The 21,371-nt window shown below is 47.3% G+C and overlaps 1 protein-coding gene across 1 annotated transcript in view; it reads right to left on the reverse strand.

The window, feature by feature from the left end:
* Positions 1 to 21,371, reverse strand: part of Fstl4 (follistatin like 4) — a 435,031-nt gene that overhangs the window by 17,360 nt on the left and 396,300 nt on the right. The window contains exons 9-13 of the mRNA XM_041664845.1: positions 10,432 to 10,593; positions 9,963 to 10,097; positions 8,616 to 8,642; positions 6,685 to 6,803; positions 5,906 to 6,055 (exon numbers count right to left, since the gene is read on the reverse strand). Of these exons, the coding sequence (XP_041520779.1) occupies positions 5,906 to 6,055; positions 6,685 to 6,803; positions 8,616 to 8,642; positions 9,963 to 10,097; positions 10,432 to 10,593 (593 nt within the window). The remainder of the gene's footprint in view (positions 1 to 5,905; positions 6,056 to 6,684; positions 6,804 to 8,615; positions 8,643 to 9,962; positions 10,098 to 10,431; positions 10,594 to 21,371) is intronic.

A 21,371-nucleotide genomic window follows, 5' to 3' on the forward strand; every position in this document is an offset into this window, starting at 1 on the left:
CTCATTTTCTGCTCCCATCCCTGTGGTGAGGTGTCCCAGACTTCCTCTAAAGTTCATTCGTCACATCATGACCCTCCTCTTAGCATTGCAGGACGTTATGTGTTCACAACTGCCTTTTAGAGATACTCCATTGGCCTCCCTGGCTTCTCCACTTCCTCCTGACCAAGAGCTGCTATGTCTCAGGTCTTCTCTGTTGAGGATCTCACCTACATGTGCAGAACTGAACTTGTGATTTCACTCCCCGCTGCTGAAATGTGTTCCCTCTTCTATCCCCACTGTCCCTAGAGTCTCGCTTCTGATAACACCTACCTGAGTCCCAAGGAGAGTCCTAATTACTAGCTTTGACTGACCCTCAAGGGTGATGTAGCCTCCTGTGAGCCCTGCATGTCTCCCCGCTTCCGCTTATTGTAGTGGTCAGTGTTCACTCTCATCTGGACTGGCTTTGGAAATCCCCCGGGAGACACACCTCAAGCTACACTTGTGAGCATGTTCTGGAGAGGAGGGTATGGGCTGCGCCTTCCACAGCCTGGGCTCAAGGCTGACTGGAAAGGGAAGCAGGAGAAGGTGTTCTGAGAACCAGCATCCATCTCTCGCCTTCTTGATTGTGGACTCAAGATGGCCAGCTACTTCCCACTGGAGATGCTTGCTGCTGGGACAGACTGGACCCTCTCCCTTCAGCTGCTTTGTGTCAGGCATTTGGTCACAGCAACAAGACAAGTAGCTGGTACATTTACCAAAGGCTCAGGCACCTAGCGCTGCTGTAATTCTACTTGGAGGTTTTCGTGCCACAGTAATGCTATCATCTGAGGAAGTTAACGGCTGAGCCACCTTCCAGTCCTTCAACTTTCTCGTTAAAGATCTCTCTCCACTCATTCCACTCATCATCAGAATTTCCTAGGTGTTAGACAGTAGCCATTGCCTTCCCTTCCCATCCCTTCCTGTGAGATTTCATGCTCTTACTCAGTGCTGTGGGAGAGGGAGCTGAAGACTAAGCCAGACATTGATTAAACTCAGCATGGGATTTTCCATAGTCTCGCTATGCTGAGCTGCTGGAGTCTGGCAGGAGCAAGAGCCTGAGTTAAAAGCCCCAGGATTAGGGGATGGACTGAGCAGACTTGGCCCTAGAGAAATTTTAAATGACCAACTTGCTCCTCTTTCTGCCTAGCAGATGAAAGGGGAAATCCTTTCCAATGGATGACAGCCATTTAAACACTTTCCAACTTAAAAATACGTAGAACGTTTGGATTAAAAAAAATCGCTAGGCATTTCAAGAGGCAGATGTCTTTTTAGTATTCAAAATCATAATGTGAAGGGCCACAAGAAGACAATTAAGAATTTATTTGCAGCCAGGGATGGGTTGGGGTGGTGGCACATGACTTTAATCCTAGCACTCTGAAGGCAGGCTGGTCTCTGTGAGTTTGAGGTTCGTCTGGTCTACAAAGCAAGTTCCAGGACAGCCAGAGCTGTTACACAGAGAAACCCTGTCTCAAAAAACCAAAACCACAAACAACACCAAAAAAGAATTTGGGAATTAAATAGAAAATTTGAAGCTAAAAATGAATTTCTGATTAGCAATTATTATATTATAATTATCTGATTAGCAATGATTAGCAAACTGAAAGACACACTGTAGGGCTTACAAGACTGAAAGAGGAGAAGATGTGGGTACATGGAAAGGCAAACATTTTAAAGACAGGTTCCTCAGGAAGAAAGTGAGCACGGGACAGCAGAATATTTAAAGACATAATTGCTGAGAATTTTCCCATCTGTTAAATGTTCAGTCCACAAACTCAAGAGCCTCTGGAGACCTCTAATTAGAATAAATACAAAGATCTCCATATGAGAAACATTGCAGTTAGAGTACTAACCAGAGAGGAACTCGGAGAAGGAGAGAGGGAAAATACAGTTGGTTCAGCAACAGGGGAAGATATGGACGGCATCTTAAAAAGCTGAAGGAAAGTAACTGTCAGCTAGAATTATTCAGAAATAAAGAGAAAATATTTTCACGTCAAACAAAACTGAGATCTGTTGCCAGCAGAAGAACTAATAAAAATGGTCTCATTCCAGCACTTTGGAGGCTGAGGCAGGAGGATTGTGAGTTTAAGGCTAGCCTGGGCTATGGAGTGACATGTTGTCAGAACAACTACCACCCACCTCAGTAATAAAGTGGACTAGAAAGTAAATATTTGGGTAAATATCAGTGATTGCCTGGATAAATGTATGTATATATATTTATACACAATAACAATATATAAGAATACAAAAGGCAGCAAGAAGGTTAAAGGAGTTAGTATTTTACCATTGTTGAGGAAATGAAGTGTGATGGTTAGTGTTAACCTTTATTGCTGTAGGATATTTGTACACTGTGAAGAAGTATTGCTGTGATTGGTGTAATAAAAACTGAACAACTTATATAGCTAGGCAGGAAAGATAGGAGGGACTTCCTGGCAGAGAGAGGAAGAGGATGATCGAGACCCACAGGAGATGCTATGGAAATGTAAAACAAGTCAGACACACAGAATGGGAGGGAGGTAAAAGCCATGTTGTAGAACATAGACTTAAAAATATGGGTTAAAGTATAAGACCTAGTGGGACAAATTTAAGCTAAGGTCAAGCTTTAATAATTAATAAGTCTTTGTATCTTTATTTGGGAGCTGGTGACCCAAAGGAAAGTCCTTCTACACTTTATATTTGATGTCAGTTAGAATCGTTTGGGAGAGGGGCAGCTGGGCATGCCTATGTCAGATTATCTTGATTATGATATGGAAAGCGGGATGTCCCTCCCACTGTGAGTAGCACCATTCTCCAGGCAGGGGATTCTGGATTAAGAGTGGATAAAGTGAGCTAAGCACAAGCATGCCTTTACTAATTCACTGTTTTCTGCTCTTTTTAAACTTTTTTTTTTAAATTATCTTTATTTTATGTGCATAGGTGTTTTGCTGCATGTGTCTCCTGGAGCTTGCTTGAATCATAGACTGTGGTGAGCTTCCATGTCAGTACTACGAATTGAACCTAGGTTCTCTGGTAGCGTAGCCAGTGCTCTTAATTGCTGAGTCATCTCTCCAGCCCTGTTCTCTGCTCTTAACCATCAGTGTAACATGATTGGGGACATCAGCTTCCTACCTGATTCCTTGTAATAATGGACTGTAATCAGAACTATACTCTTTCTCCCTTACATGTTTTTGTCAGGATATGTTAGCACAGAAGCAAGAAAGGAAGCCAAGACACGAAGTAACACTTTGCATGTGATAGTATCAGTGTAAGGATGTGTGTTGTAGTCTCCATGATACTAATGCGTACCTCTTCAATAAATAGAGGGGAAAAAAAACAGGATTAAACTCTTTGGCAAAGCCAAAATCAAGCAACATAAACAGTTTAAATAAGGTAAGAAACATGATAGGAACACTCAACTATACAAATTATATTAAATATAAATGGTTCAACTATTTTAAGTAAAAGACTAAGATTGTTAAGCTAGATAAAAACTTAGACACTATGAAAGAAGATCTTAAATATAAGGCATAGAAAGGTTGCAAAGTAAAAGGATGGAAAATTGTAGCATGAGAATGGTAATTAAAATATGATTTAGCAGCCTTGCAGTGGTGGTGCACACCTTTAATCCCAACACTTGGGAGGCAGAGGCAGGGGGATCTCAGTGAGTTCGAGGCCAGCCTGGTATGCAAAGCAAGTTACAGGAAGCCAGGTCTGTTATACAGAGAAACCCTGTTTTGAAAAACCAATATATATATGATTTAGCTATCCTAACATTATTTTTTAAAAAATAAAACAGATTCACAGCATTACCAGAGACAAAGTAAGAATGGATAGAACTCTTAGAAGCAGATAACTCTACAGCCACAGTGGATTTTGAAAACACACCTCAGCAGTTGATAGACCAGACAGACAAAACGAATCACCTGAGAAAGGCAATCTGAACAGCACAATGAATCAACTTGACAAAACTGACACATATTAAATAGCTCATCTAACACCAGAATACATGCTCTTGTAAACACAAAACATTTATCAAAGTTTATCATGAGCTCTGTTTTAAAATAAGCTTTAGTATACTCGAAAAGATAAAAATTACTCAGTGTGTTTTCTGTTCATGGGAATCAAACTGAAAACCTGTTGCATATACCAGGACAAACCACAGCGCTGGCTATATCAAATGTTCTTAACACATATTTCACAGGGCAGGGCAGAGACCACTCTGCTGGTTGATTTCAGGTTAAGTTTCCAGTCGCAGTCCTTCAGTGGGTAATCACTATTGCCCAGCATTCCCTGCACCCGTGCCTGGTCAATCCAACCTCACACTTAGTTTTCACCTTTCTCCTCAAACATCCAGCCCTGGTGATAATCTTCCTTCTGTTTTACTGAAAAAAGTATTCAAAAGACAGTAATCTACCTACTGTCCCCCGAATTGCCTTGTTGTACCTAGTGGAGGAATATTTTCTTGGTTAAGGCTGGTGTCCTCATCTGTGTGCACTGGAGTCCACTACAATCGTGTACTATGATATGTGTAGGAAGAGAAATCCCTCTGTACAGCTGCCTGTGTTGATCTCTTTCCTGTCTGGATACACTGGGTGATCTCAACCAGTTTTCTAGATTTAATCAGGCCATAGGGCAATGATGCTCAAGTTGACAGCTCCAGCCTCCATCTTTCTTTTGACCTTAGACCTGTTTACTTGACATAGCTGCTTAAACATCTGACACCATTTTGTATTTTATCTCCCCCCCATCTGCTCCACGCTCTGCTCTCTACCTTGAAATGCATCTTGCTTCAATCCTTGCATCCATGACTTCATCTGTGGTCAAATTTTCCTCTGCCACCCCCTTACACAAATACCTGTGATTGCAGTTGGGGTCCACCTGAATCCTTCAGGATTTCCTGACTTGAAAAATCCTTAGCCATACCTATACTGTCCCCTTTGTTATATAAGGGAGCATTCTGTTTTCTGGGATGGAATGTTCTGAGGGCCATTATTTAACCTATCAAATGTTATAAATGATGTAATCATTCTATGCTCAAGCTAATGAAAGACCCACATAATGCTTTTTTTCTTTTGTCTTCGTCCCCTCTCAAGCTTTACAGTTAACTATCAGAAAGAATTTTAGGAGGGCTGGAGAGATGGCTCAGGAGCTAAGAGTGCTTGCTGCTTTTCCAGAAGAGTGAAGCTAGGTTCCCAGTACTGCAGTAGGCTCGTGACTGCCTGTAACTCCAGCAATAGAGCAGCTGGTACTCACATACATACACACAGACCTAAAAACAACAAAGTGAGTCTGGTATTTTCTCATCATGGTCTTCTGCTACTGCCACCATCTTGTGTCTGGAACAAGTTCCACCCATCCCTGCTCTGTCTTCTTGCTGTTCTTAAAGTAGCAGTTGTATTGATGCTCAGAAACCTTTTCATGACTTTCTCTTCTGCCTTGATCTTATTCTACAGCCCAGCTGGCCCCCAGGACCCTTCAGGGACTAGCTTCTGTTTATCTCTAAGCTCACTGTCTCCACTCTGGCCCTCATCACTGCACAATGGCTCCATGGTCTGGGTCCTAGGTGGCATTCAGATCTCGGCTTCTGTTCAGCGGTAAGACAATAGTCTTACAGTCCTGTTGTCACATTAACCCTGGCTTTCCACCGCTCCTACGGCGCCCTGAAACTTGGCTTTGCGTTCTGCCTCCCTGACTAAAATCGTGCACCAGGGACTCTAGTGCAATCATTCATGGCTATTTTTTTTTTTTGCATTTACAATAGTGCTGGGCACATAGTAATCTATATTTGATAGACGGTTACACAGGAGTCTCTTTCCAGGCTAAGCCCTTCTCACAGGAGCTGGGGAGTGTGCACACAGCAGGGGTGGCTCTGGGTTTCCAAGTCTTTCCCACTTCTTCCAAGAGCTATTACCTGTAAGACTTTCTGGGCTTGAACATCAACTACAAGAACTCTGTTCAGTGCTGGCTGGGCCACGTAGATGTACCGGTTCCTGACGTTGACTGCAGATGCCCACTGGCAAGGCTGGGTGGCATCTCCTTCTCTGTGAGGACAGATTTCTTCCTGTAAGGAGACAGACAGCCATGTATCTGTTCTTCTGCCCCCCCTCCAACATCTCTGGGGTCCCTCTCCCTTAACCCGCCTGGATCCCTTTTTCTCTCTTTCCAAACTCCTTGGGATTCATACACAAAAAATGGCAGGCAAGCCCTGCCATTTCACTAATTATCACTCGTCCCTCACCTTCCTCACCAAGGTCAACGCTACATCATCGTGGGCTCAGTTTGCGGATCTCTCTGTGTGGAATGGCCCAGGGTCCATTCCTGGATTTCTTCTCTGAAGCCCATTCCCTTGTTTATCTCATTGAGACCTACAGCTTTATGTACTGTCTGGACATTTACCACTCCCAGATTTGTGCATGCGTGTTTGTGTGTGTGTGTGTTCATATATGAACAAGTTTGCACAATGCCTGTGGAGGCCATGTCATCCCCCAAGGCTTTCCACCTTATTCTTCTATTACTATTTTTGAGATAGGTTTTCTCAGTGTCTTAGAGTTTATCAAATAGGTTAGGCTAGCTAGCCCATGAATCTGACAATCTGCTTGCCTCTGTTTCCCCAGGCTGGGATTACAAACATTAAAAAAAAAAAAAAAAGATTTGCATGATGCGGAAGCTGCCTCAGCCGTAGAAACTCACATAACTCATGAAGATCTTCTCCGCAGGCTTCAGGCGTCTCTGGACCTCACAGTCCACAGGGTGGATGACAGCGATGCCGTCGTCGGAGAAGACATAGAACACGTTTCCCACGCTGAGGCCTGGGAAGGGTGAACACTTGTGGTCATGGACTTCTAGCCACTGGTAGGGTCACATGAGGCACAGCAGTGTGGCAAGAAGACATAACACACTATCCAGGTGGGGAAGGGGAGACAGTCCATCCACAACACTTCTTGATGGTAGTTGGGATGACGTAAAGAAGTGTCCCCAACAGAAATCTCAAGGTCCAAATCAGGAGCAGAAGGAGAGAGAGTATGAGCATGGAACTCAGGACCGTGAGGGGTGCACCCACACACTGAGACAATGGGGATGTTCTATCGGGAACTCACCAAGGCCAGCTGGCCTGGGTCTGAAAAAACCTGGGATAAAACCGGACTCGCTGAACATAGCGGACAATGAGGACTACTGAGAACTCAAGAACAATGGCAATGGGTTTTTGATCCTACTGCACGTACTGGCTTTGGGGGAGTCTAGGCAGTTTGGATGCTCCCTTACTAGACCTGGATGGAGGTGGGTGGTCCTTGGACTTCCTACAGGGCAGGGAACCCTGATAGCTCTATGGGCTGACAAGGGAGGGGAACTTGATTGGGGGAGGGGGAGGGAAATTTGAGGCGGTGGCGGGGAAGAGACAGAAATCTTTAATAAATAAATAAACGGAAAAAAAAATAAAAAAAAATAAAATAAAGAGCAAAAAAAAAAAGTGTCCCCAAGTCTGGGAACTATTGTAGCCCACTACAGATCTGCAGTACCCAGTATCCCTGCTGCTATGCATCTGGAACCCCATCCTTGAAAGATGTCCAGCCTGGGGAGCGCCTGACAGCAATCTCAGGAGTCAATCCTGGGTGTCCCTCCAGGATTCTAGGAGGCTATCTACGTGCATGTGCCTCATTGCTACCCCACAGCATCTCTGTCTGAGGCACCTTGCCAAAACACCTCTGTCATGAATGGCCTACCTGGAAATCTTGGACTGAAACAGCAAGTCTGGGCACAGCCTCCTGGGGCTGCTTTGAAAGTCAATCACCAGAAGAGCCAACGTAAGATTGACAGCTTAATGTAGCCCACATGGGGCTTGTAGACACAGCTACATTTCTGGCTGAGTGCAGTGCTCTCAGTGTGTGGGAATGTGAGCGTCAATACTCATTCAACACACAATCGACCTCGCAGGAGACCCAGCCTCCTGATCCGTCCCCCCCCCCCCCGAAGGTTCTGTTGAAATCTAGTTTCTGCTATGGGGCTCCAAAGGGCTCCCAGCTTCCTTTGCTGCTGCTGTTTGGTCTCATCTTTCTCTGATTATGATTTGAGGGTGCCCTGAGGTTTGTGGGCCCTTCCTCTTGGCTTCTGTATTTCCCCCCTCTAAGATTTGAATATCAGCAGAGAAGGGCATAGCATACAGCCACCAAGGTGAGATGGGGTTTGAGCAATGCTTCATTTAATCCGAATATAGCCCCCCACCAGTCCTATATTCTAAGGTGGCTTTAATGTGACTTAGGTACCTAAAATGCATAGCAATCCACTGTGCAAACCCGAGTCCCTCTGCAGTAACCTCAGCCTAGTAGTGAACCATTGCTTAAAAGGCACAGGGCACAAGCTGAGTGCACATGGCAGCCAGACAGTGTACCAAGGGTCACAGCCAGCAACCCTGCTGTTGGCACCCGCCCCTCACATGTACTATGTCAGACTCAGTGCCCCATGCTCAGGAAACTGGACTGGATCTGCCCACGTGTGTGCCATGTGAGTTTGACTATGACCCCCCTCCCCTACCAGCGCAAAGGCTCTGCAAGGTTGATGGGGAAGGGAAAGGTAGCCCACTGTGGAACCAAGCACACACGACCCAAGACAATCACACTCAGTACCTTCTTCCCGCCACAAGATGTTTGCTACTGTAGCAGCCAAGAATTTGGAGAGCAGCAGCATGACAGCCGGAAGAGAAAGCAAAAGGACAATGTCAGACCTTTGCTGCTGGGATTTCTTGGTTCAGTCCATTGAGGGACATTCTTGTACCAACTCATCACTGAAAGACTCTGCATCTCTCAACGGCCCAGCAACAGTATCAGTTCACGACCCTGGACCAACGATATCAGTCTACGAGGAAGACCCAGGTGGATACTTCTGGGCCTCAGGATGCTTTTGCTTTCTAAACAAATCTTTAAAACTCGGTCCCAGGGTCCCAGCAGCTAATCCCCACTTCCTGACTCTGTGGACAATAAGGAGTGCATAGCATAGCATCTCTCCCTGACTTCCTAGGTCACTTCCAGGAAAGTTGATTTTCAGTCAGGACACTTGAAGGAAGAATATTGTTTCAATGACAAAGGCTTAGTTTGGAGTCTGGCTGCGGGAAAGGAACTGAATGACACCCATGGCATGAATTCTGCCTGCAGAACCCCCTGGGGAGCAGTGGCGACGAGGAGTACACTTGACCCATGAGGAGGGTATGATTCCTAGAGCAGGGGCCGCTCCTAGCTCTGTACCCTCCAGTAGCCCCGTACCAGACAGTGCTAAAGCCCATTCATGCTTGTTTCCTCCTGTGCACGTGTGCTTATGATAAAGCTCAATTTATAAATCAGGCAGCACAAGATTAGCTATTCATACAATAGGATAAGTACAACACACTGTGATGAAAAGCGACTAAAGGGGCTGGAGAAATGGCCTAGTGGTTAAGAGCATATGCCGCTCCTCCAGAGGACCAGAGTCCAGTTCCCAGCATCCCACATCAGGGGGTTATAACCACCTGTAACTTCAGCTTCAAGGAATCTGGCCCCCTCTTCTGGCTTCTGGGAACCTGTGCACCAAAGCACACATAAAAAACCTTAAGGGTTCATTTCTGGATCAAAGGAAGAAAAACCACAGATGAGAGGGGACCACTGGGATGGAGCACCTGGTGGCATGAAGGATTTTGGGACCAAGTGTCCAGTCATTTATCACATAGGAGGCAGGGGGCACAGCTGGGCTATCTGGGCCTCCTTGTGGCCTTGGGCTCTGTATCCTGACCAGAGACTCCAATCATTTATATTTCCAGAGCTGTCTAGGTTGCCTGAGAAGGTCACCATCTGTAACTAGCTTTGTGCACAGAGGAAATAGATTTGTCCCAGCTTCAGAGATTTCCAGTTGGTGACTATGGCCCTGAGAGTTAATGCACCTCCCCTTGTCCCCGTAACACTCCCAAACAGCTCAGCGAGGGTCTGAGCCAAGAGTGGACTCACAGGTCTTCCTAGCTGAGTCCTCAATGAAGAGGGAGGAGATATCTTCATCCACGCCCACTTCATTCTTGGCAATGCACGTATATGCCCCCGTGTCTTCATAGCGAACGCTGCCAATGTGGAGTTCAGTTCCATTGGCTGTAGAAGGGACAGTGGCTCAGGGTGGTGCTCTCAGGGGAACATCCTTTCATGTGCCCTCCCCACCACCTTCTCAGGATCTCTGAAGAATGTCAGGCTAAATACACAGTCTTTGGGTGTGGCCTGGGGCAGCCATCATTCTTGGGACTGGGCTCAGGACAGGCTGGCACTGCTAAAATACAGAGGGTGCCCTGGAATCTGGCCAACAGCCTTTCAGATGTCCACGAGACCTGTGTGCCAGTCATCAGGGGACCTCTGTTTCCTCTTAATGCGCCAGGCTCAGCCATGATCTTACCTCTCATTTCCTGTCCTGGGATTCATGTGCAGTTCTTACCCAAGAGGGAGAGCTGTTTGGACATCTGGGCTGAGACATCCATGCCATTTTTCAGCCAAATGATTCTGGGCATGGGAATGCCCTCAGCATGGCATCGCAGGCTGGCCGCCACTCCAGGCTCTTGCGCCTGGGTCTCTGGATAGACGCGGATGACTGGTGGCACTGTGGGTGAGAACGGTATTGGTGAGAGAAAATCCACCCCTGGCCAAACCCCGAGACCCCTGCTCCAGAGGGTGAACCTGAGAGGCACCTCTGGAGGTCTCTGAACCAGCTTACAGTGATGTCTTTAGCATCGCAAGCGTCAAGGGACAAGGCTGTAAAATGGATCACGGGCAATAAACACATCTGGTGTGGTACCCTGTAATTCATGGCTTCCACTCTTGTTCTAAATATGATCAGGAAGACATCCAAATATTTAAAGCTGTTCAGCTGCTGCACATAAAGAGCAACAGCCACTGAAATTCATCTCTGAATGAATGAAATTCAGATGTATTATTCCTGTTATCGGAAAGCCACTGGACGGGGCCTTAATTTCTTGCAGGAAATGCTTCACGAAGCACTTCTAGGCACTGACTGGCAGGGCTGCTAATTACATCACGTCTGTGGGGAAGCCCATCGATTTTCCAGTGGGTCATTTTTATTTCTTCACTCTCTAAGCCCTGGAACCTTCGTGAAAGAAGGACGTGTGCTCCTTGGTCATGGAGCGACTCAGCTCTGGCCCTGGTAGTCCAGTTTCAGCTTGGGCACGCAACCCAACCCACTGGCTAGAGGAGCGTTCGCGGGTGGGTAAGACTCTGGCACACTCCACAGTGGATTGGCCCTTCTGACAAGGGCAGGCTGAGGGCAAAGGCTCTTGGAGATGTGGAGCCTGGTGAGGGAGAGTCCCGCTCCTGGACATAAAAGCATTATCATTTCCCACCTTAGTGAGGGCTTATGTTTATACATTTTACTCTACATACTTTAAAGCCAAGGTTTGAGAGCATATGCAAGCTGACTTGAGTATTAAATCACACACCTCTTGGAAAGTGGGGGATGTATTCCTCTTGAAGTGGATAACTGTTTTCTTACTACTATCTGGAATCTCCTTTGTCCATTAAAAGTAGGACTCCTGGTATTTGAGATGAGAGAATTTTCTCTGGACTAGCAGATCAAGCCAGCAAGGATGGAAGAGGTTAGTGGGGCCAGTTGAGATATGTGGGTGAGGATTAGTTTTAAGAGCATGGGCGTGAGCCTCTTTTATCTGACACACCTGGTTCATATAGGAAAGAACAAACCTTCCTCACACCTTCCAGTGGGCAGAGAGGGAGGGAGGGAGGGAGGGAGGGAGGGAGGGAGGGAGGGAGGGAAGGAGGAATGGGGTCTAAGTGGAGTGCACAGAACTTGAGTACGGAGCCTATAGCCTTAGAGCACTGAGATGGAGCTCAGAGGCCCAGAGTACTGAGGCTGATGGGTGGTTTGAGAAGTCTCTAGAGAGAACCAGGGTTCTGGTTGAGGACTGTCCAGGGCATCATCAGTGAGCACAGCAGCCTGCCCGGCAACCGCAGGCAAACCCAGAGAAAGTAGAAGTGAAATGGAGGACTCAACTCAAAAGCCAAGGGAAGACCAATGAAGAAGTCTTTGCTCTGCCTGGTTGTAAGAAGAGAAAGCTTGATCAATAAAGAACTAGAGAAAGAATACCAAGGGGTTTGAGAATGTGAAGATGCAGTATTGTAGGCAATAAAGACAAAAACCTCAAGGAAATGGATCATTTAAAAGGAACCTTTAGGGGCTGTAGAATTGGCTCATATATGTGTGTGTATGTGTATGTATGAATAAGCCTTGAGTTTATCTCACCTGGTCCTTATTTTAATTACTTTTCTATTGCTGTGATGAGAACCATGACCAAGGCAACTTACAGAACAAAGAGTTTATTTAAGGCTTACAGTGAGTCTATGACCATGGTGGGGAGCTTGGCAGCAGGCAGGTAGGCGTGGCCTTGGAGTTTATATCTTACCCAAGAGTTGGAGGCAGAGGGAAAGAGTGCTGAGAATGGTGTGGTCTTTTTGAAATCTCAAAACCCATCCCCAAGTGACACACCCCTTCCCACAAGGCCATACTTCACGTCCTTCCCAAACAGTTCTACCAACTGGGACCCAGTAATCAAATATCTGAGCCTATGGGGGCTGTTCTCATTTAAACCACGACAATCCTGTGTAAATCGGAATCATAAACACACTGTGAACTGCTGAAGTCTAGGCATTTCAGGGATGCCTAGAGAGATGTCTCAGTGGACAGAGCCTGTGCTGTGCAAGTGTGAGGACCTGGGTTCAGGTTCCAAAGATCCATGTAGGAAAGCTGGACTCGGTAGCATGCATCTGGAATCCTGCTTTCCTAAGGCAAGGTGGGAGGCAGAGACAGGAGAATCCCCAGATGTTCATGGGGCAGCATCAGTGAACAAGAGGCAAGATGGACTGTAAGGAAGAAAACCCGAGGTTGTCCTCTGACCTCTACACATGTGCTGAGGCATGTGCACCCCTGTGCTCACATACGAACATGCAGACACACACACACATAAAAATTAGCAGAGCTTACTCTGAGTACAGTTTGTCTCAGTGCCTGTAAAGGTGACCAAAAAGAAAAATCATTTGATTTTCTTACTAGGCACCAAAAGAGCCTTTGAAAAAGACCCAAACTCCATTTCTTAGTATGTGAATCTCAGTAAAATAGGAACATAATGATATTTTCTTCCTACAATGAGTATGTACATAAAAAGAAGGAACAGAGCACAATTCCTTTCAGGAAAAAGAAAAAGGAGAAAGTAAAGGAAGCAACATTAACTTTGAAGCTTGCTGGTGTGGTCAAGGAAGCAACAACACACAGAGACGGCCATATTAAAGGATGAGGCTGTTTCCAGCCCCTGTGACCAAACACCCAGCAGAGATAACTTAAGGAATCTCCACTTACCTTAGTGGGGAGGCATGGCGGTGGGAGGGCTCTCTGGTGCAACTGAGGCTCTTTGGTCCCTCAAAGGTGAGGATCAATGTCAAAGCCTTGAACCTATTTCCACTAGCTGAGACCCATCTCCTAAGGGCTCTCCAGCCTTCAAAATAATGCCATAAACAGAGCATCAAATGCTTAAAATACCCATGGGGGCATTTTAAAATGAAAAAGATTTAAATTTATATTTATTTAAATGTATGTCTGCTTGTCTGTACGTGTGCTATGTGCATGTAGTACCCTCAGATACCAGAAGAGGGCGTCAGGTCACTGGGAACTGGAATTATAGGATGTTGTGAGCCACACGCTGTGGGTCCTTGAACCTTGGTCCTTAGATAAATACTCTTACCTACCTGCTAAGCCATCTCTTCCCTCTCTTAGAGGACATTTAAGATTGTCACCATATAATAGAGAACAATGATGTTTTAGGTAGCTGTACTCTGGGACACAAACCAAAAAAAAGATAACGATTACATGAATACAATAGAGAGCTAGTACCCAAGCAGACAAAGTGAATGGTTTACTCAGAGATCAGTGCAGACCAGACAGACAACAGACTGGACCCACATGATAAAACCACTGACAGTATAAGAAAGTAACAAATTGAGGGAAGTCATTGATTAGGAAGATTTCCCATTGTCACAAACAAGATCTGACAAATTAACCCAGGGACTGAATCTAATTTCAATTAAAACCAGCCCACTGGGGCTTGACAAAATAATTCTGAGTTTATCTAGTAAGGAAAAAAATTCAATGCATGGCCGAGGAATCTGAGAAATGACATTGTTCCTTGTCATTTTGCTAAACCAAGATATCACAGAGCATCAGACCATTGATTGGGGGGTGGGCTGAGGGGCTCCTCCTCGTTGAGCCTAGCACCTGACTAAGGACCTTGATTGATTTCACAAGCCTCTGTCAATCCCTTATTGGGCAGCTGACAGCTCTGGAACACCAGCCAGGTGTCGGGCTTTATGCCCACAGTGCTAAGAACTCTGGTCCCTTGCTGAGTAGTGGGGCTTTCTGTGTGCAAAGGATGGCTGAACAACTTTGCAAATGTGAGGGGTCACTCCTTGAGGAGCCTTGGGGAACAGATCCTAGCAGGCTTCACTCTCTTCTTCCTCCGGGGGAGACTTGCCCTCCAGATGTCTGCGGTACCTGCTGTTTATTGGAGCAGAATTTGTCCAGGGAACTGGAGACGTGAGAAACCGGGGACTGGTTCCTGCGGTGGTCGGTACCAGCCCTGGAGACTGCCCTTGGCCTCTGCTCTGCTCTCTGACAGGAATGCGTGGGCAGACTGAGACGTTTTCACACTTGGGCAGGTATTGTCTGTCGGACCACACCCCCCCACCCCCCCACCCCGTGCCTGCGCGCCCTGCTCCGAGATGAGAGCTTTTCCAGACCAATTTGGGGACTCGATTTAAACTAAAATAGGTGACAGTGTTCTAGAACAAAAGGACGCCTGACTCAAAGTCAAGGGCGTAGGATGAGTCACTCAACAGAAATACGTGCCTAAATTCAAGGCACTGGTTCTCCATAGGCGGGCATGGGGGTGGGGGTGAGGGAGGGGGAGGGGGACCGACGGGACACACACACACACACATGCCCTCTGATGGTCTGGAGGTTTCCCTGAGGAGAGCCTGAGACGGACTGAAGAGGGGACTTGCTGCCCCCACATCTAATGCTCCTTTCTCCCCAGCTTGCTTCAAACCTGAGTGGGGTTCACCAGGCTCTTTTCGTGTCCTTTGTCCCCTGTAATGACATCATGTCATGTTGTCCCTCCCTCTTACGTCTTCCCTCTGCCACCTGGAATTTGTATTCTCACCTACCAAGTCTGCAGTGAGGTTCCTTTATCTGTTTGTCCCTCTCCCCTGGAGACCTGGCTTTCTCCTGAGGACACCGCTTCTCTTGCAGCTTCCTAGGGGCAACCTGTACTTAGCCCCCTACTTAATTAGTTGGAATTAATTCTGTGCATGTGTGATGCACACATGCCAAGCAAGTGCTGTACCGCTGACCTATGGCCTCAGCTGTCTTCTTTTGGGGAGGGTGGATAGGGTCTCACTGCTACCCAGCTTGCCCTTGACTGTACTCCATAGCCCAGGCAGGTCTTTAACTTGTGATCCTCCTGCCTCAGTTCCTGAATAGCTGGGACTATGGGCCTGTGTTAAAGCCTTTCCTTCCTTTCCCCAAGGCTCCCCAAGCAATGACCCTCTCACTTCCTGGTCGTTCTTGTTCCCTTCCACACAACAGTGCGGGGTTTTGAGACTGCTGTCCTGTTTTGCTCTGCTTAGCTCAAGCCCTAGATCTCACCCCTCCTCTTCCAGAATGCGCCTCTAACGTCCCTCCCTCAGGACCTTCCCCCTTCAGCTCCTACAATCTGTTCATTCTCTCCTCCATTAAAGAAAGCAAAGTAATTCTAAAGCACCCCAGAACAGAGGCTTTTTTCCCCTCTGACCCTTTTCCCTACCTCACCCGCTTTTCTCCTCCTTCATCCCTCAGTCTTCCTTCAGCCAGTTCCAGCCACATGAAACTGTCACCCTGTGGGAATTGCTCTTCTCTGGGTCATGGTGGCTTCCACATGCATGCCTGTCCTGACCCAGCCACCCTCGCCCTCATCGTTGCCCCGGTGGCTGTACTGCATCTGGCAGTTGAGTCATTTCTGTAGGGCGCTGTCTCCACCTGGCCCCAGGCATCCCTCCTGGTTCCCACAGGCTTCTCCCTCTCAGCTGGCTTTTCCTCACAGCCCCAGGGTTTGGATGCTGGAGATGGAGCAGGTCTCCTTGGCTAGCCTAACCCATTCAAGGACTTGACACCTCTGAAATGCATCCCGCTAGCTCAGACCTTGCCCTTACAGCAAACTCTATCGTTTCAGAGAAGGGCAGACTCCCCTTGTCAGAGCACTGGGGTTTACCTTTGACCTTCCCACCACCTTTCATCAACACTACCTTCTCCATTTCTTTGTCCTGCCATCCTATGTAAACCATGTGTGTTTCTTCTGATTCTCCTTATTCCTTTTTGTTTGTTTGTTTTTTAGATATTTCTTCCTAGCACTTTTGCTCATTGCCACCCATGAGGATGTGGCAAGCCAAAGCATGCTGATTGGTTGAACACATTGATGGGGGGGGGTGTATACTAAGTAAGGGGGTGAGGAGATTGTTGAATGCATTGATGAGGGTGTATGGTAAGTAAGGGGGTGGGGAGAAGACCATGGAACAGGAAATGGAACAAGTCCATGGCAGGAAGGCAAGCGGGTAACTCTGGGAGGGAAACTGAGGCACTGATGGAACCAGCATTATGGGGTATAGCAGAGATGAAGTTCGGAGAAGGGCTGGCTGGACCACAGGGCTCTGGTGTATGTATATATATTATGTATGTCTATGCAAGCAGGGCATGCAGCTATGTGTTGCATTCAGGGATTTGAGGTCATGGGACCAGTTAGCTGCCTTGGTCCTCCACAGCTAGTGGGTCAGGTCCCCTCAGCATTTTCCCGGAGTAGCTGGTGTGGAGCTGAATGACAATGCCCAGTTAGGTCATCAGCTTTGGCGGACGGGGAAAATGGACCTTGTGGGCCATCCTGGGCACCTGGGTAGTGGCAGGATCAGCGGTCTCTTGGTCTCCTCAGCTCCTGTTCTATCCTGGGCTGCAATACTGGCACCAAGCAGCTTTTCCAAGGAAGCTATCTTGCTTAAATCTGACCATTTTCTGGGGATGCAGCTAGTATGAGGAACTAAAACAATCATAGGTCAGTTGGGTGGGCACTCAATGGCTGCCTATAAAAACCTAACAGGTTCTCGAATGGGCGAGGCCCAGGCTCTGAGTGAGCACCTGGCCTACACCTACCCAGCCCTGATCCCCACAGTCACACACTTTGGCCACACCCAGTGCCAGCTCTGTAGAGTCTGCTGGGACAGAGAGGTCCTGAGGAGAACCCTGGCCTGTGAGGCATCTATGTGGGTCCCTGTCAGAGCCAGACAAAGATGCCAGCTCTCAGTAGCATGGGAAGGAAACAACTGTTTCTCCTGTGTCCCCAGGCCATGTATCTCCCAAGACCTACCCCCCATCTTTTGCATATTAAGAAGATGAAACTAAGGGATCCTAGACAAATACATTTCCTTTTAGATTTGCAAAGCCTTCATACGATTTCTCGAGGGGGTGGGAAGACAGCTTAGTTGGGAGAGTACTTGCCTTGCCAGCATGAAGATCTGAGTCCCATCCATAAAACCCAATAAGAAAGGCTGGGTGTGGTGGTATGTGCTTAGAATCCTAGTAAGCCAGGATTACTAAGGGGAGGAGGGTAGGCCGTCCCTGGGGGTTCTCTGGCCAGCCAGCCTAGCCTAGCCTAGCCTACTTGGTGAGTTCCAGGCCAGTGAGAGACTCTGTCTCAAAAATAACAAGGTGGGTGGCTCTGCAAGAATGATCCTGAAGTTGACCTCTGACCTCCACGTGCAGGTGTACACACCCACTCCCATTACTGGCCCACGCCCCATTTGGATCTGTAACACAAAGGTCCATTTTCTTTGGGAATCATCTCCAATTGCCAAGGTTTAGGCGGCATAAATATGTTCTTAAGTAAGAAGTCACAAAAGTACCAAGCTGGAGTAATAAGCAGATTTGAAGATGATTATTGTGTTTTGGGGATGAATCACTACTTGTCTGAACTGTGGGGAGGTCGAAGGTATTTTTAATTTAATGGATTAATCATGGATGTCTGAAGTTCTCGCTCCTTCCCATGAAAGCAATGTAGGGGCTTTGCAGCGAGCTATAAATCATGTCAGGATTTGGGCCTCATCTCTGGCAGCCTGGGCTATGGGTAAGCTATACTAATAATTTGTGTGAGGTAGTGTAGCTTCCTGGAAGGGCTCCTTTAAGCAGCTGGGTTAAGGCAGTCATGGAAGCGGGGAGTCTCAGAAGATGGTGGTAGTCCAGTCCGTGTATGGGATCCCAACTCTGCAACCAGACAGCTTGGGAGTAGCGTGGCCCTAGAGAGAAGCAACCTATATTTTGGATGATCATCTTTTCCCCATATCTGTATGATGGGCTGGAGACCCAGCAAATGGCCAGTAGCTTTGATTATCAGTGTCTACCAACTATGACTAACTATGGCTTAAGATCAATCCAAAGCCTCCCCTAAGGCTGCCTCTCCTTTATCCCATGTATTTCTCAAACATCTTCCTGCCAGGCCAGGAAGGGACCAAAGCAGACCTCCAGCAGCACAGTAGGTGACTGGTCAAACTCCACCCAAGCTGCTCAGGGCCATCTTTCATATCCTCAGGTGTGGGGTGGATGGTGAAAAGAATAGGTTCATGTCACTACCCATGTCCTCTCCTTCCTCAGGAGACCCTGTAGCAACTCAGCCCACTGAGAACCTCCAGGGCCTTCCTAGCCTTCTAGTCTTCTGCAGAGGGGCTCCCTCCTTCAGTACCAAGCCATAGCCCTCAAAGATCTGCAAGATTCCTACAGTGACCCAGTTCTTCCTGGAAACCATGCACCATCAGGAGTCACTGAGCACAAGAACTCACTGAGCCCTCTGGGGAACCAGGCGACACCCAGCTCTGTGTGTTCCACCAACCTCAGTTCTGCTGAGGCCAATGGCTGGATCTGAGGCTGCCACTTAGTGCTCTGTCCTCAGAATCTGTTTCAATGGCTGCTTCCAACCTGGTCTAAGCTGTGCACCAGACTTGGAGACATGGGATGCAGGGCTCCTATCCTCTGTTTCCCCAGAGTGTGCAGTCCAGATAGCTGCAACAAAGACCTGACAACTGTCTACCCTATACCTCACATCCAGGATCTCTAAGGGCAGTTTCATGGCATCATAGCTGGGTAGGCACTGGCCCAGGTGTTGTCAAGGTTTTGCTGTAGCTATTAGCTATGTGTGTGTCTGATGTAAGGGTATGTCACCCCAGTTCTCAGAGTCCCAGTGACCTTGCCTGTAAGATAGGGAAGACACATGGAGGTATCCAGTAAATGTTACTACTGTAATTATGGTTTCAGGACATCCTAATTTCCCTGTCTTTCCACACAGATGCATACTGATTCAGTCTAAGGCTGACAGAAGTTTAAGTCCTGTAGCACTTTGAAAACTTCCTGCTTTTTTCTGGGGTCAGCAGATCATTACATTGTATCCTTGGGAGATAATCATAGCACCTACTTTAGAGGTGATCCCATGAGGGTGTTGCATGCCACATCAACTACCTTCGTGAGTGCCAGGAGCTATATATAGCACCCGACAGGACCAGCCCAGCTGCCCAGCAGGTCACACAATGAAGGAGGAAACTGATCACAAGATATCCAGCTCCCCGCGTACTCTCCACACCTTATCAATGACTCTTCCTTTGGCTAGTAGTGAAGTCTTGAATCTCTCAACAGTTAGGGCGTGGGTTTATGAATCTCTTCTTCAGAAGGCTTTCCAGGCCATGTTAATAGTTCGTCTTCATTGTCAGCTTGACGATGAGACATGTCTTGGCACACTCGTAAGGATGCTATCAGAGAGAAGACCTGAGGCGGGAAGACCCACCCTAACCATGCCTACAATCATCCTGTGGTCAGGGTCCTAGCCTGAGTACAAAGGAGAAGGTAAGCTGAGCCCCACCATTCATCTCTTACTGTTTTCTGACTGGGATCGGCTGCCTCACACCCCCACAATCATGCCTTCCCCTCCGAAATAGAGAACTCTGAGCCTAGATATAACCTTCATCCCCCGAGCTACTTTCTCAGCAGGCAGTTTGTCACAGCAGTGAGAGAAGAAGCCAAGATAGTAGGCAAGCAGTCCATTTCCCCTTTCGGAGACAGTCTGAGCCCAGGAATGCCCATGGTGCTGGGATCTCGCTATTGAATCCATTCACACCATGAGCCCATGCTTAGCCTTCCAGGTCCCCAGGGGCCTCAGCACAGGGGCCTGCTACATCCTTTATGAAGGAGCTGGAGATTTTAGAGCCTCCTCCAGTAGAGGAGACATCTAGGAAGTAGATGCACATTGCTGTGCATGAGTTCCCCCCTCTTAGAGGAGAGAAGGCCCCAGCTCTCTCCTTTTGCTTTAGACTCTTTAAATTTTAAGATTTATTTTTATTTGTGTGTGTGTGTGTGTGTGTGTGTGTGTGCGCACGCGTGCATCTGTGTGAGGGTATGTGAATGTGAGTATAGATAGCTGTGGAGGCCAGAAGAGGGCGCTAGATCCTCTGGAGTTATAGGTAGTTGTGAACCACTGGATATGGTTGCTGAGAATGGAGCTTATATCCTCTGGAAGAGCTGGGAGCATTCTTAACCACTGAGCCAACTCTCCAGCCCTGTGCCTGGGCCTCTTACAAATAGGACTGGATGGAAGGCCTGTGTGATCCAGACGAGTGTACTTCTGCAGCCTGCCTGAGGATCTGAGGGGATGGAACAGAAAGCAGAGGTGTTTTGCAGTTGAATAGTCAAAGCACCTTCAGTTTCTGGTCATCACTTGCCAGAGTCAAATGGTGACATTCTCTGCACAGCACATTTTCTACTTGAACCAGTCCCTGCTAGGAGTGTCCCCTACTACCTGTCTGCTGCATAGATGTCTAGTTCCTGAATGATCCCCAAATCTCTGGGTTTGTTCCTATTGGGGTATAATAAGGTAGGAGCACTTAAGCATGGTGAAATCCAGATACATTTCTTTTTTTTTTTAATAGGTCGAGTATCATGTAGCCCAGGCTGGCCCCAAGCTCATTATTATATAGTTAAGGATGCCCTTGAACGCCTGATCCTCCTAACTCTACCTTCTCAGTTTGTGGGACGCTGGGGACCAAACCCAGAACTTTGCACTTGCTAGGTAAACACTCTACCAACTGAGTTAAATTGCCAACTAGAATCCCTGATACTTGATCTAGACACACAGATATGAAATTCCAAAGGTACATTTCAGCTTGAGGGAAATTCTAATGAGATAGTACTTAGACATGCACAAATATAAAAATCCCACAGACACTCTGTCAAGGCAAACACAG

Source organism: Microtus oregoni, unplaced genomic scaffold, assembly GCF_018167655.1.
Source record: "Microtus oregoni isolate MIOR12 unplaced genomic scaffold, Mior012 000015F_ref0000493, whole genome shotgun sequence".
Taxonomy (NCBI): Eukaryota; Metazoa; Chordata; class Mammalia; order Rodentia; family Cricetidae; genus Microtus; species Microtus oregoni.